Source organism: Hippichthys cyanospilos, chromosome 9 (assembly GCF_059441005.1).
Source record: "Hippichthys cyanospilos isolate Australia breed blue-spotted pipefish chromosome 9, RoL_Hcya_1.0, whole genome shotgun sequence".
Lineage (NCBI taxonomy): Eukaryota > Metazoa > Chordata > Actinopteri > Syngnathiformes > Syngnathidae > Hippichthys > Hippichthys cyanospilos.
The window spans coordinates 17,423,777-17,438,229 of record NC_142377.1 but is presented as its reverse complement, the minus strand read 5'-3'; the positions used below and the strand labels follow the sequence as shown (position 1 = coordinate 17,438,229).

At 42.3% G+C, this 14,453-nt stretch overlaps 1 protein-coding gene across 1 annotated transcript; it reads left to right on the top strand.

Moving 5' to 3' along the window:
• The first annotated feature begins 1,357 nt into the window (after positions 1-1,357).
• Positions 1,358-12,212, top strand: LOC148419225 (myosin heavy chain, fast skeletal muscle). Its single transcript, XM_088422744.1, has 40 exons — positions 1,358-1,402; positions 1,620-1,835; positions 2,142-2,285; positions 2,368-2,524; positions 2,684-2,711; positions 2,821-2,932; positions 3,076-3,168; positions 3,242-3,305; positions 3,373-3,471; positions 3,551-3,654; positions 3,728-3,866; positions 3,967-4,085; positions 4,160-4,309; positions 4,933-5,103; positions 5,177-5,483; positions 5,558-5,631; positions 5,703-5,790; positions 6,100-6,217; positions 6,289-6,412; positions 6,470-6,606; positions 6,697-6,952; positions 7,039-7,281; positions 7,373-7,549; positions 7,622-7,767; positions 7,838-7,928; positions 8,010-8,399; positions 8,494-8,620; positions 8,845-8,963; positions 9,040-9,236; positions 9,302-9,485; positions 9,570-9,735; positions 9,806-9,930; positions 10,038-10,346; positions 10,408-10,611; positions 10,691-10,816; positions 10,883-11,053; positions 11,136-11,240; positions 11,325-11,420; positions 11,858-11,989; positions 12,071-12,212. Exons 2-40 carry the CDS (start codon positions 1,632-1,634, stop codon positions 12,089-12,091), a joined length of 5,817 nt encoding a protein of 1,938 aa, XP_088278870.1. The 5' UTR covers positions 1,358-1,402; positions 1,620-1,631; the 3' UTR covers positions 12,092-12,212.
• The last annotated feature ends 2,241 nt before the right edge of the window (positions 12,213-14,453 follow it).

Sequence of the window (14,453 nt, the reverse complement as noted above, 5' to 3'; positions counted from 1 at the left end):
GGACACACGTAGATTCTCCCCTGTGGGCTTTGTTGCTGTATGCAGTGTTGGAAGAATGTCCTTCTTGAACCCTGTGCAGTATTTTGACCCTTTAGGGTCATTTTTCTCCACAGCATTCTTGCAAGGCATGGCACACTCCTGGTAGAGTCATAACTAAGTAATCGCGCCATGTTGAAATATCACCATCTTTGTGAAATCTCAGCTCCCGAGCGTGTTCTTTCAATGCTTTCCCTTTGATGTGAAATGCCTTTGATGTAAAGATCAAAGGATCGGCCAAAATACGGCACAAGGGTTAATCACGCATCCTGTAATCCCTTGACCGGATACGCTGCTATTAATACGAGCGTTGTTACATTCTCCTTTGTCTTCCAACAAATCCCATTAACTTCGGGATTTGATCAGGCCAAGCCCCGGCCGAGTGTGCTGGCCGTGGCCCCGTATCATTGTTTTCACAAGTTCTTCATTTTGTTCCTTTGTCACAGGAAAGACTTGCGAGGCTTCTGTAACGGAATACCAGTGACATATGAGCGCTTCTCTGCGGCTAAAGTTGGATGCTCCTCCGTGCCAAGGTGCATTAGAGAGATTATTGTAAAGATCCAAACAATGTTGGAACTGCAGTAACACAACAGGCCTGCCACAAAAGTATTTACATGCAGCTTGAAAAATGCAGCTTTAAAAGTCCTGCTTTCATCAAATTGTGTATTTATTTGTTCCTCTACATGGCAGCCGTATGCCCTTGAATGAAATTTACAACATCTGTCGTGTACTTTCTATTTACTATGGCTTGTAGGGTTCTAATAGTTTCTATTTAAAACTAATTCATCAAATGGAATTATTTGAATGTCTGAGCGAGCCCACAAGCCCATTTAATCTGCCGCTGACAGCAACGTATTCCCTTTATAGAGCTAAATGAACAATTATCATTGCTGTCATACAAACTACACTTTTTTTTGCTATGTTCCCATCGATGCCTTTTCTAATTTCAGTTTAAGGATCCGGGTGATGGGGAACGTCGTTTCTGATCGGCAATCGATCAGCGATGAGAGACGATAGCAGACAATAGGCGTAAATGAACATGACCAAAAAAAGCAAGTCATTAAAGGCCCAACTCTATATAAGAAGGCTGGACGGTCGCCCTCAAGGAGTGACAGGCGACCAGTCAAGGTGAGTGGCTCTCGGTCTTATATTAGAGTGCGGCAAGCCGGCAGCTTAGAAAACAATGCAGGGCATGATTATGCTCTGCCAGACATCACGACGCCTCCGCACAACTTGGACAAGATTCGCAAGGATCGCAAGCTCCTTCATTTATTAGGAATTCCTTTCATTAACCGATTGCGTTTGCTTTGCTCCGTCTTTCAGAATCCTCAAGCGTCATTCGCTTTCTGCTGAGGGAGGGAAGAGAGTAAGTTGTCTCTGTTATTTACAGAAGTCATCATGTCAGAGTGAGTTGATTGTGTGGCAAGATTCGCAGTTCGCTTTATTCAAAATCTTTTGGGCAAACAAGGATCACAACACAAAGCCATTCATCTATATTTGTGTGATTCCATCAGCTTTCCATTAGAGAGAATTACTACATCATCCTAACACATGTCACCTGTCTGGTTTCTTCCTACTCGCAGTAAAGCATCATCATGAGCACCGACGCAGAAATGGAGTGTTTTGGTCCGGCGGCCGTTTACCTCCGCAAGCCAGAAAGGGAGCGAATCGAAGCCCAAAACACTCCCTTTGACGCCAAAACAGCTTACTTTGTGAGCGAGCCCTCCGAGATGTACCTCAAGGGCAAACTTTTGAAGCGAGAGGGTGGTAAAGCCACCGTGGAAACAAAGTGTGGGAAGGTGAGAACAGCCACCCTGCCAAAAAAAAAAAAAAAAGAGTAAAACTGTGAAAATATCATTCATGTTGACATAAAGACAACACGTGTTTGACCAAAGTACTAGAACATGTGACCATTACACTTGTAGAAGTGTGTTTGTTGAGATTTATGTCTCTAAAGAAAGCCGGGTTTCGCATTCTGTAGGTGTTGGATGGGGTTAAAGGTCAGGACAGGTGGACAAATGGATTTTGCTTTAAATAATGAGAAGTACGGACTACTTAATAACTGATTAAAATGTAGCTGTTTCACTTGTGTATTTCTGGACCAGACACTCACTGTTAAGGAGGATGAAATCTTCCCCATGAATCCACCCAAGTTTGACAAAATTGAGGACATGGCCATGATGACCCACCTCAGTGAGCCCGCTGTGCTGTATAACCTCAAAGAGCGCTATGCAGCATGGATGATCTACGTGAGTTCTGTTTAAAAAGAGATATTTGAACTATTTGGTTAAATTGGACATTTTTTTTTTAACTTATTGTATCTTTTTTTAGACCTATTCTGGGCTATTCTGCGTCACTGTAAATCCCTACAAGTGGCTCCCGGTGTATGATTCAGGGGTTGTCGCAGGATACCGAGGCAAAAAGAGAATTGAGGCTCCTCCCCACATCTTTTCCATTTCTGATAATGCCTATCAGTTTATGCTCCAAGGTACCGTTTATATATATATATATATATATATATATATATATATATATATATATATATATATATATATATATATATATATATATATATATATATATATATATATATTTAGCATTTTGTGCATTTATTCAACACATTTTCAATTTTTTTTTTTTTTTACAGACAGGGAAAATCAGTCCGTTCTCATCACGTATGTTTGCCTGTTTTATACCATATATTGCAGCACTATTGATTCAAGCTGATGCTTTTTTAAACATAAAAGAAAGTGATTGGTAATTCTTTGTTCTTTTGCCTCTCAGCGGAGAATCCGGTGCAGGAAAGACCGTTAACACCAAACGTGTCATCCAGTACTTTGCGACAATCGCAGTGCCTGGAGGAAAGAAGCAAGAGCATTCTGCTGGAAAAATGCAGGTAGCGATGGATACAAAACATTTACAAAGGAGTATCTATTATGGCGCTTAATTTATGCCTGCTCTTCTGCTTCTTAAATATTTTAATTTAATGGACAGTTCCACATTATTTGACTTTTTTTGCTTTGATTTATTTCCTCGGAGGGGTCGCTGGAGGATCAAATCATCGCAGCAAACCCTCTGCTAGAGGCTTATGGGAACGCCAAAACTGTGAGGAATGACAACTCATCCCGCTTTGTAAGTGTTTTCGCGTCTTCTCACACAATGATTGCCGAAGATTTTCAACTAGTCAGTGCTTCGTCTGATATAGGGTAAATTCATTAGAATCCACTTTGGCACCACGGGAAAGCTGGCTTCTGCAGATATTGAAACATGTAAGACAAAATAATTGCCCAATTTGCTTTTGGGGCATTTCTAACATCGACGCGTGTTGATCTACAGACCTGCTGGAGAAGTCTCGTGTGACCTTCCAGCTGTCTGCTGAGAGGAGCTACCACATCTTCTATCAGCTCATGACGGGCCACAAACCCGAGTTGCTTGGTACGTCGATGTTTGGACCCTGGAAAATTGGTGTATTATAGCCTGTAATAAGAATTGAGCCCATATTGTGTTCTTGCAGAGGCTCTGCTCATCACCACCAACCCTTACGACTATCCCATGATCAGCCAGGGTGAAATTACTGTCAAGAGCATCAATGATGTCGAAGAGTTCATTGCCACGGACGTACGTAAGATGGCGGTCACATTCACTTCAGTTTGTTGGACCCATTTGGCATTTATACTATTTTGTTTAACAGACCGCCATTGACATCCTGGGCTTTACTGCGGAAGAGAAGGTCAGCATGTACAAGCTGACCGGAGCTGTGATGCAACACGGAAATATGAAGTTCAAGCAGAAGCAGCGCGAAGAGCAAGCAGAGCCGGATGGCACCGAGGGTGAGGCGCAGATTGCTTGGATTACATATGAAGTGACAATTGCCTTTTTTCTGTCTGTCCTTGTCCAGTCACGCATGTGCATAATGTATTTTCATTTCAGTTGCTGATAAAATCTCCTACCTCATGGGTCTGAACTCCGCTGACCTCCTGAAGGCCCTGTGCTACCCAAGGGTCAAAGTTGGAAACGAGTTTGTGACAAAGGGTCAGACAGTGCCTCAGGTATGAAGTACTCTTGGGAGTTGAATACATTTTTTTCTTGAAACCCATAAAATAATGTTGATTCGTGTCAACAGGTGAACAACTCTGTCTCCGCCCTCTGCAAATCAGTCTATGAGAAAATGTTTTTGTGGATGGTGGTCAGAATCAATGAGATGCTGGACACCAAGCAGCCCAGAAGTTTCTTCATTGGTGTCTTGGATATTGCTGGTTTTGAAATCTTTGATGTGAGTTCATATCCAGAATAATGAATCCAAAGTTCATTCCAAATTCCACTTTCTGTCACGGGGGTGCACGGCGGGTGTGAACGCCGGCGTGGTTGCGGAGGACCCAAAAGCAGGGGAGCGTCGGGACAGGGGGTTGATGAAATCCATGTTTATTAATACAACGAACGGGAACAAAAAGCGGGAAAAACAGGACGGCAAAAACTAAGGGCGCAGGCAAGCTGGAAAAACGGAAAACAAACACTACGGGCAGGCTGGCAGGAATACACGAAACTGATGGGCGAGACGAGACGGGACTACAAGACGACAATGACCTGACACGACAGAGACAATGATCCGACACGGGCTGTAACAGACACTAGGCTTAAATACATTCACAAACTAATCAAACTAACACATGGCAGCTGGGCAGGGACAACAGGCAAAGGGAGCAGATTGGAGGACACGAGGCGCAGGTAACAGACAGGTGGACTAAATCAAAACTAACGCAGGCAGACGCGACAGGGGCAGAAACCGGAACTATAAACGTAAACAGAAACAGAACCCCTCAAAATAAACCCACAACCCAACAAACCATGACACTTTCAGGCTTTAAGGTTGTTGATTATTTTATCTTAATGTTTCAGTTCAACAGCTTGGAGCAGCTGTGCATCAACTTCACCAATGAGAAACTGCAACAGTTTTTCAACCACCACATGTTTGTCCTGGAGCAAGAGGAGTACAAGAAAGAAGGCATCGAATGGGAGTTCATTGACTTCGGCATGGACTTGGCCGCCTGCATTGAGCTTATTGAGAAGGTACCGGAATAAACCATCTCCACTCAGAAACAAACATGTTGGTACAATAATCAAAGCCCAAATGTCATTCCAGCCAATGGGCATCTTCTCCATCCTTGAAGAGGAGTGCATGTTCCCCAAGGCTTCAGACACAACCTTCAAGAACAAGCTGTATGACCAGCATCTTGGTAAGAACAAGTCCTTTGAGAAGCCAAAGCCAACCAAAGGCAAGGCTGAGGCCCACTTCTCCTTGGTGCACTACGCCGGCACGGTGGACTACAACATCGTTGGCTGGCTGGACAAGAACAAGGACCCCTTGAATGACTCGGTTGTTCAGCTCTACCAGAAATCCTCTACCAAGCTCCTGTCCTTCCTGTATGCATCCCATGCCTCAGCAGAAGGTAGGATCTACGAAAATCTATTATAGAACTGACTGAAAATGTTTTTTCTGATTAGATTATGATTCTGCCAACAGCTGAGGGTGCAGGTGGAAAGAAGGGTGGCAAGAAGAAGGGTGGCTCCTTCCAAACTGTGTCTGCTTTGTTCAGGGTAAGACAGCCAAGCAAAATTCTGTACAAATTTCATTGCATGTACATTGTATCTATGTGATGTCTTCTCAGGAGAATCTGGGCAAACTGATGACAAACTTGAGGAGCACACATCCTCATTTTGTGCGCTGCCTGATTCCTAACGAATCCAAGACGCCAGGTATGACTTATCTATTTTGTTGTGTTACATCACAACTCTTTGTCTACTTTTTTACACTTCATTTATGATTGCTACTCATTGGATGTTATTTATTATTATTATTACCATTATTACTACAGTATTTGGATTCGTCACATTTGCAGCAGGTTTTCCTATTATATATGCTATAATACTATAATATATATAATATATATATATATATATATATATATATATATATATATATATATATATATATTATTTATTTATTTATATATTTATTTATTTATTAATAAATATTGAACATCTATTCCTAACGTTAAATATTAGGTCTGATGGAGAACTTCCTGGTCATCCACCAGCTGCGCTGTAATGGTGTGCTGGAGGGCATCAGAATCTGTAGGAAAGGTTTCCCAAGCAGAATCCTCTATGGTGACTTCAAGCAGAGGTAGCACATTCAAATGCTCCAATTGACACGTTCATCAAAACAGTCAATGAAATGTTTTTTTTTTTTTTCAGATACAAAGTGTTAAACGCCAGCGTCATCCCTGAGGGTCAGTTCATTGATAATAAGAAGGCCTCAGAGAAACTTTTGAGCTCCATCGATGTGGATCACACACAGTACAAGTTTGGCCATACCAAGGTAGATTCAATAATGGCTGTAAACGGCAGTTGTATCAGTCAATGTCATGACTTTCAGGTGTTCTTCAAAGCTGGCCTGCTGGGTACACTGGAGGAGATGAGAGATGAGAAACTGGCCGAGCTGGTCACAATGACTCAGGCTCTCTGCAGAGGTTATGTGATGAGACGGGAGTTTGTCAAGATGATGGAGAGGAGGTACAGTGTCTGTTCATATTTTTCTCCTGTTTTCCATCAAACAAGAAAAAGATGACACTTTTAACTCAACATTTGGTACGTTTTTGTCAGGGAGGCCATCTACTCCATTCAGTACAATGTACGTTCATTCATGAATGTCAAACACTGGCCATGGATGAAGTTGTACTTCAAGATCAAGCCTCTGCTCAAAAGTGCAGAGACAGAAAAAGAGATGGCTCAAATGAAAGAGGACTTTGAAAAAACCAAGGAGGATCTTGTAAAGGCTTTGGCCAAGAAGAAGGAACTGGAGGAGAAGATGGTTTCTCTCCTGCAGGAGAAAAATGACTTGCAGTTGCAGATTCAGTCTGTATGTTTAACAGAAAGTTTTTTTTTTCAGCATATTTTCTTTTGAATGAACTATCTTCTAAATTTATATGTCATTGTGACTCCAAGGATGGTGAAACCCTTGCTGATGCAGAGGAAAGGTGTGAGGGGCTCATCAAAGCCAAAATTCAGCTTGAGGCCAAAGTCAAAGAGACAAGTGAGAGGCTGGAGGACGAAGAGGAAATCAACGCTGAGCTGACAGCCAAGAAGAGGAAGCTGGAGGACGAGTGCTCTGAGTTGAAGAAAGACATCGATGACTTGGAGCTTACCCTGGCTAAAGTTGAGAAGGAGAAACATGCCACCGAGAACAAGGTTATACACTATTTATTTATTATATACATTTTTAATAACTCAGCTGTCCTTCAGAAAATTATTTCACCCAAATGTATGCACCCTTGTCTAGGTCAAAAACTTGACTGAGGAGATGACTTCTCAAGATGAGACCATTGCCAAATTGACCAAGGAGAAGAAAGCCCTCCAAGAGGCCCATCAGCAGACCCTTGATGACCTTCAGGCAGAAGAAGACAAAGTCAACTCTCTGACAAAAGCCAGATCCAAGCTGGAGCAGCAAGTGGATGATGTGAGTGTCCCACATCATCGTGAAATGCGATAGGGACTTATTATTAAGCACATTTACTGTCTTCCTGCCTAGCTTGAAGGATCGCTGGAGCAAGAAAAGAAGCTCCGTATGGATCTTGAAAGAGCTAAAAGGAAGCTGGAAGGAGATCTGAAGCTGGCTCAGGAATCCATAATGGATCTTGAGAATGACAAGCAGCAGTCTGATGAGAAATTCAAGAAGTACGTATATGGATGTATTCAGAGTATTCATCTAATGACGTGCTGTATTGATACTAATGACCTCTTACAGGAAGGACTTTGAGGTCAGCCAATTGTTGAGTAAGATTGAAGATGAGCAAACTCTCGGAGTCCAATTACAGAAAAAGATAAAGGAACTTCAGGTATTTGTTGACAAGAATCATTGTATAAATACATTTAGGGAATAGCTTCAGGGAATAGTTTCTCATATGTATATCTTACAGGCCCGTATTGAGGAGCTTGAGGAGGAGATCGAAGCCGAGCGGGCCGCTCGCGCCAAGGTGGAGAAGCAGAGGTCTGATCTCTCCAGGGAACTTGAAGAGATCAGCGAGCGACTCGAAGAAGCCGGCGGAGCCACCTCTGCTCAGATTGAGATGAACAAAAAGCGTGAGGCCGAGTTCCAGAAGCTGCGTCGTGATCTCGAGGAGTCCACCCTGCAGCACGAGGCCACCGCCGCCGCCCTCCGCAAGAAACAGGCTGACAGTGTGGCTGAGCTTGGCGAGCAGATCGATAACCTTCAGCGGGTCAAACAGAAGCTGGAAAAGGAGAAGAGTGAATACAAAATGGAGATTGATGACCTCAGCTGCAATATGGAAAGCATTGCCAAATCAAAGGTGAGAGCATTTTATTTAGTTTCAACCAAGAAGAGAGAGCGAAGAAAAAAAAAACAATTATGATCCTGTGCTGAAAAACGTGTTCTTCCACCAGGCTAATCTTGAAAAGATGTGCAGGACATTAGAAGATCAACTGAGTGAACTTAAATCCAAGAATGATGAAAATGTCCGTCAACTAAATGACACGAGTGCCCAAAAAGCAAGACTTCAAACTGAGAACGGTAGGCTTCCCCTTGCCACACAAGAGTATCCTTTTTTTCTTTATTCGTCACGTAATCACACAAAAAATGGTTTAAGCTAACTTAAACTTGAAAAAACTAAAACTAAAAATGAAGATAAGCTATATGAAGCTACGATCAACTGAACTACTGTATACTAAATCAAGATAAGTGAAGCTAAGCTAAATGAAGCTTTTTGAGGTCTCGAACATAGCATTTTGTATCAGGTGAATTTGCACGCCAGCTGGAAGAAAAAGAAGCCCTGGTGTCCCAGCTCACAAGAGGGAAGCAGGGCTACACGCAACAAATTGAAGAGCTCAAGAGGCACATTGAGGAGGAAATGAAGGTAAGAAAATAAAGGTTAAAAAAAAGACCAGACAATTAGCATAGAATATTCAACATCGTCTTTTTCTGGGTGGCAGGCCAAGAACGCCCTGGCCCACGCCGTTCAGTCCTCCCGACACGACTGCGACCTTCTCCGAGAGCAATATGAGGAGGAGCAGGAGGCCAAAGCAGAGCTACAGAGGGCCATGTCAAAGGCCAACAGTGAGGTGGCTCAGTGGAGAACCAAATATGAGACGGACGCTATCCAGCGCACCGAGGAGCTCGAGGAGGCCAAGTAAGATGGGGAATTGGCAAAGAAAATGAAATCAAGGATTAAAACCAATGGATGCGTCTTTGCAGGAAGAAGCTTGCCCAGCGTCTTCAGGACGCAGAGGAGTCCATCGAGGCAGTGAACTCAAAGTGTGCCTCTCTGGAAAAGACCAAGCAGAGGCTGCAGGGTGAAGTGGAAGATCTGATGATCGATGTGGAGCGAGCCAACGCTCTGGCTGCCAACCTTGACAAGAAGCAGAGGAACTTTGACAAGGTATGTTTTGCGTTATTAAGGCATCAAATGTCAATTGTTAAGTTGATGTTACTGAGCGTACTTTTTTTGTTTTGACGTGTTCAGGTTCTAGCTGAGTGGAAACAGAAATACGAAGAGAGCCAGGCCGAACTGGAGGGAGCTCTGAAGGAGTCCCGCTCACTCAGTACTGAGATGTTCAAACTGAAAAACTCCTATGAAGAAGCTCTGGATCATCTGGAGACCCTGAAAAGGGAGAACAAGAACCTGCAACGTAAGTCCCCGTACTTTGTCTTCCCAAGACCAACCCTCTAAAACTGTCAACTGTTGTTATGTTCTTACAGAGGAGATTTCTGACCTGAGCGAGCAAATTGGAGAAAGTGGAAAGACGATCCATGAGCTTGAGAAAGGAAAGAAGACAGTTGAAAGTGAGAAATGTGAAATTCAAACAGCCCTGGAAGAAGCAGAGGTAAAATTGACTCATACAGTATAATTTTAAATCATACAATTTGGATTTACCTCAATGTCTAAGATTTATCGTGAGCGTTACTTAACCAAAGTCCTCCTTGTCCACAGGCTACTCTGGAGCACGAGGAGTCCAAGATACTTCGCGTTCAACTCGAACTGACCCAAGTCAAAGGCGAGATCGACAGAAAGCTTGCGGAGAAGGACGAGGAGATGGAGCAGATCAAAAGGAACAGTCAGCGCATCATCGAATCCATGCAGAGCACCCTGGATGCTGAGGTCAGGAGCAGGAACGATGCCTTGAGAATCAAGAAGAAGATGGAAGGTGACCTGAATGAGATGGAGATTCAGCTCAGCCACGCCAACCGCCAGGCAGCCGAAGCCCAAAAACAGCTTAGGAACGTCCAGGGGCAACTCAAGGTGCAGACGCTTGAAAAGTAGCATGAAAGGAAGAAAGTTCTGATTGTGTTTTGTCACGTAGGATGCCCAGCTTCATCTTGATGAAGCCATAAGAAGTCAAGAGGACATGAAGGAGCAGGTTGCCATGGTGGAGCGCAGGAACAACTTGATGATGGCTGAGATCGAGGAGCTACGAGCCGCCCTGGAGCAGACGGAGAGAAGCCGCAAAGTGGCTGAAGCTGAGCTAGTTGATGCCAGTGAGCGTGTTGGACTTCTGCACTCTCAGGTAATCTTCACGTGTGATTCTCAGAGTTAAAATGTTCGGGTAAAACTTTGAACGTAAGTGTTCGGTTCATTTCAATTAGAACACCAGCCTGATCAACACCAAGAAGAAGCTGGAGGCTGACCTTGTCCAGATTCAGAGTGAAGTCGAGGACGCCGTGCAGGAATCAAGAAATGCTGAAGACAAGGCCAAGAAGGCCATCACTGATGTGAGTTTTAACACACGCTCGTTCACCAGGAGTATAAATCTAAGGTTGAGCCCGCAATTGCTGTAGGCGGCCATGATGGCCGAGGAGCTGAAGAAGGAGCAGGACACCAGCGCTCATTTGGAGAGGATGAAGAAGAACCTGGAGGTGACGGTCAAAGACCTGCAGCACCGCCTGGACGAGGCTGAGAACCTGGCCATGAAAGGAGGCAAAAAGCAACTCCAGAAACTGGAGGCTCGGGTAAAGATCTCATCACACTCATTTCCAGGCTGCTGAAGGACAATCATAATGCAGATTGTGTTTAACCTCCATTTTGTTTCAGGTGCGCGAGCTTGAGGCGGAGCTAGAATCGGAGCAGAGGCGTGGATCAGATGCAATCAAAGGCGTCCGGAAATATGAGAGAAGAGTAAAAGAGCTCTCCTACCAGGTAGATGTCAATCTTCTCAATCACGCCAAAAGTTACCTGAAAGCTGTGCGAAAAAGTATAAGTGGCTGACATCTCTACCATCAGACTGAGGAGGACAAGAAAAATGTCACCAGGCTTCAGGATTTGGTTGACAAGCTGCAACTGAAGGTCAAGGCCTACAAAAGGCAGTCAGAAGAGGCTGTAAGTATCAAAATTGTAATAGTCAGCAATTGAACCTACATCAGAAACGCTACATTGCTACACCGCTCCGCACCCGCCACAGAGAAAATAAAAGCTTTTTGAAAAAAGCTAAACGTTCTGAAATGCCTATAATAATGGAATATTTTTTCAACTAATGATCAATGAGATGACAGGGGCAGTAAAACAAAAGCATAAGCAAGCATGGCGTAATCAAGACAATCTGGCAGATAAGCAACATTTTCCAGCCTGCCTATTTATTTGTATTGGAAGCAAAGCATGATGGGAAAGCCTCCGCAGATGACTGTCATAAAGTTAGCATCAGTCTGCCGGCAGTAATCCTATTATTGTGGCCACATACAGTATTCCACTGCATTGTTAAGAGATGACACCAGAACATTTCTGATGTTAACTCAGCTGTTGAACTGCCTGCCGCACAGGAGGAGCAGGCAAACACTCACATGTCCAGACTGAGGAAGGTTCAACACGAACTGGAGGAGGCTCAGGAGCGCGCAGACATTGCAGAGTCGCAGGTCAACAAGCTGAGGGCCAAAAGTCGGGAAATTGGAAAAGTGAGTAATATATTCAGGAAAAGAAAAGTGCTTGTGTGACCTTAAACTAATGCGGCCTTTTTTTCTGTGTTCGCATCGCAGGCAAAGGATGCTGAAGAATAAGATGAAAAAAAGCTCAGTGAGAGAGTAAAATGAGAATCATAAAATATGATCTTTCATTGGAAAACTCTCATAATATTCTGTAGATGTACATTAAATAAATCTATTTTGCCCGTCTGAAGAATTCGGATTTCTTTTCGCTTGTATTTGTGTTTCAAACTATCCATCTCCGATGCGTTTGTCTACAAAAATGATATTGATAAACTTTATTCTATTTATACACCAAATTCCGTTTAAAATAATATATAATACATAGCGGTAGCTAAATAACTTACAATTACAGTTACAGCATTTTATATGTTGCCAAGTTGAAATCCCTAGTTATGACAAAAGTGTCTTCACTCATATTTCAAACATTTGGAGCAACCGTGTACCTCAGGAAAATGATATTCACCTCAAACAATGATTCCAACAAGAGTAAATTCCAACGTGAACGTTGATTGTCCTTATTGTTTTTGTATGACTGGACATTTTTGGGAAAAATTGGAATTTTTGTCCATAACTCAAAAATAAAATCACCAACTTCTCAGTATGGATGTATTCAAGAAATATTTTGCCATATGCAAGCAGTGGTTTTACAATGTACTGATTCAGATTAGGATTATATTTTATAGTTGAGGTGGACTGATTAAAGTTAAAAAGTAAATAAAGTCAAATTGCATAATGCTCTTGCATAGGTATTAGTTCATAAAAACCTGTTCCCTGAAAATTGATTTATATCATACATTCTTTGTTTCGACTGAATATTTATGGCAAGCGGGTTTGACAAGATTGAGTGCTGTTGTCGTTCCAAGGGTGCAACACATGCTCGGATTGACAGCAGGCCGAGAGACATAGTGAGCAGACCCCACCATGCACTTCCTCTTTGGGGAGCATGTTTAACTGACATGGTGACAAATGAGGGCTGCCCTTTGAACTGCGCCCTCCACTTAATAAGGCACCTGTTCACTCGAGAATCTCGAGGCATCAAGTGATACGCACCCTTGTTCATGCTGTTACTGGCACATGCAGCAGATAGCAGGCAGATATTTAAAGATAAAGAAAAAAAACCTCTATTGAATTGTTTGGATTAAACCCCATATGCTGTTTTTTTTTCTCTGCGGAAGCTACTGAAATGTATACATCTTTTTACTGGTCTATCTGCCACTTAGCTATTGAGATTTTGCCGTTATTATTGGTTAAGTTCATTTACAACTGATCATGTTTGCAAATACATATTGTGGCTTTAAAAGACTAATATTAAAGTTCTTTATTTTTTTTATTCAATCCACTTGGTCAGACTCCATTATAAGAGCCAGTTGGAAGTCATTTATGGAACATTGGATATAGAATGACTTGGTATCCCTGGATGGATGGTATCAGTCATCAGAGGCAGATTCATGACAGCAAGTGATTTTATTGCAGTGAAGCCAGAACCTCCAGTGTAGAAGTTTGTGCAGTATGTTCGCAGTCAGACTCAAGTTTCTCCTTGGTGTCTTTACTGAGGGGCACTGTGAGCAAATGCGCAAGTTACTTGCCTGATGGATTTCCAGTCTGGTCCACCACACCCACATTTTTGTTGTTTTAAACCCTTGACTTCACAAAGCAGTGACCTCCTGCAGGGATAAACAAAGTGGAGCACGGGACCCAAACCATGTCAAAGCATTAAAAAACAAAAAACATGTACAGTAATGCTGTTTTTTCCCATCAAAAAAACAAACAAACAAAAAAGTGTTTTTTTTTTCCCCCTTGGAAAAAAAAACCCTTTTGCATGAAAAAAAAGTATGGATTTTTTTGGAACAAGCATGTATCGTGAGGCTGTTAGAAAAAGACAATTGTGCAGTAATGCGTTTTTCTAAAGAAAAAAAACTGTATATAAAGCCCCCCCCCAAAAAAAAATAAACAAAACCCAAAAAAACCCACCATGTATAGTGACTTGTTAAAACCCCATGTATAATAAGACTTGGAAAAAAAAGGTATTGTACCCCCCCATGTATAATGACCCCCTCCGATAAAAAGAGACCATATAAAGTAAGGTGTTCTTTCAGAAAAAGAAAAATCGCATATAAAAAGTACTGTGATTTTTTAAAGATCAAAGACCATGGAAAGAACGGTTGATTATTATTATTATTGTTATTAATATTATTATTATTATTATTATTATTATAGTAGTACTAGTACTGTACTAATATTCGAAAAACAACATTTTCCTTAAAGTTTTTTAATGAACATGACGTGAGGCTGTTAACGTTTTTAATGACCACGTAGGGGCTGTTAAAAAAAACAAAAAAAAGAACCAACTTTGTGAAGTATTTTTTCCCTCGGAAAAAAACATGTAAAGTAAGGTGACCCCCTCCTCCCCCAAAAAAAAAACAAAAAACAAAAC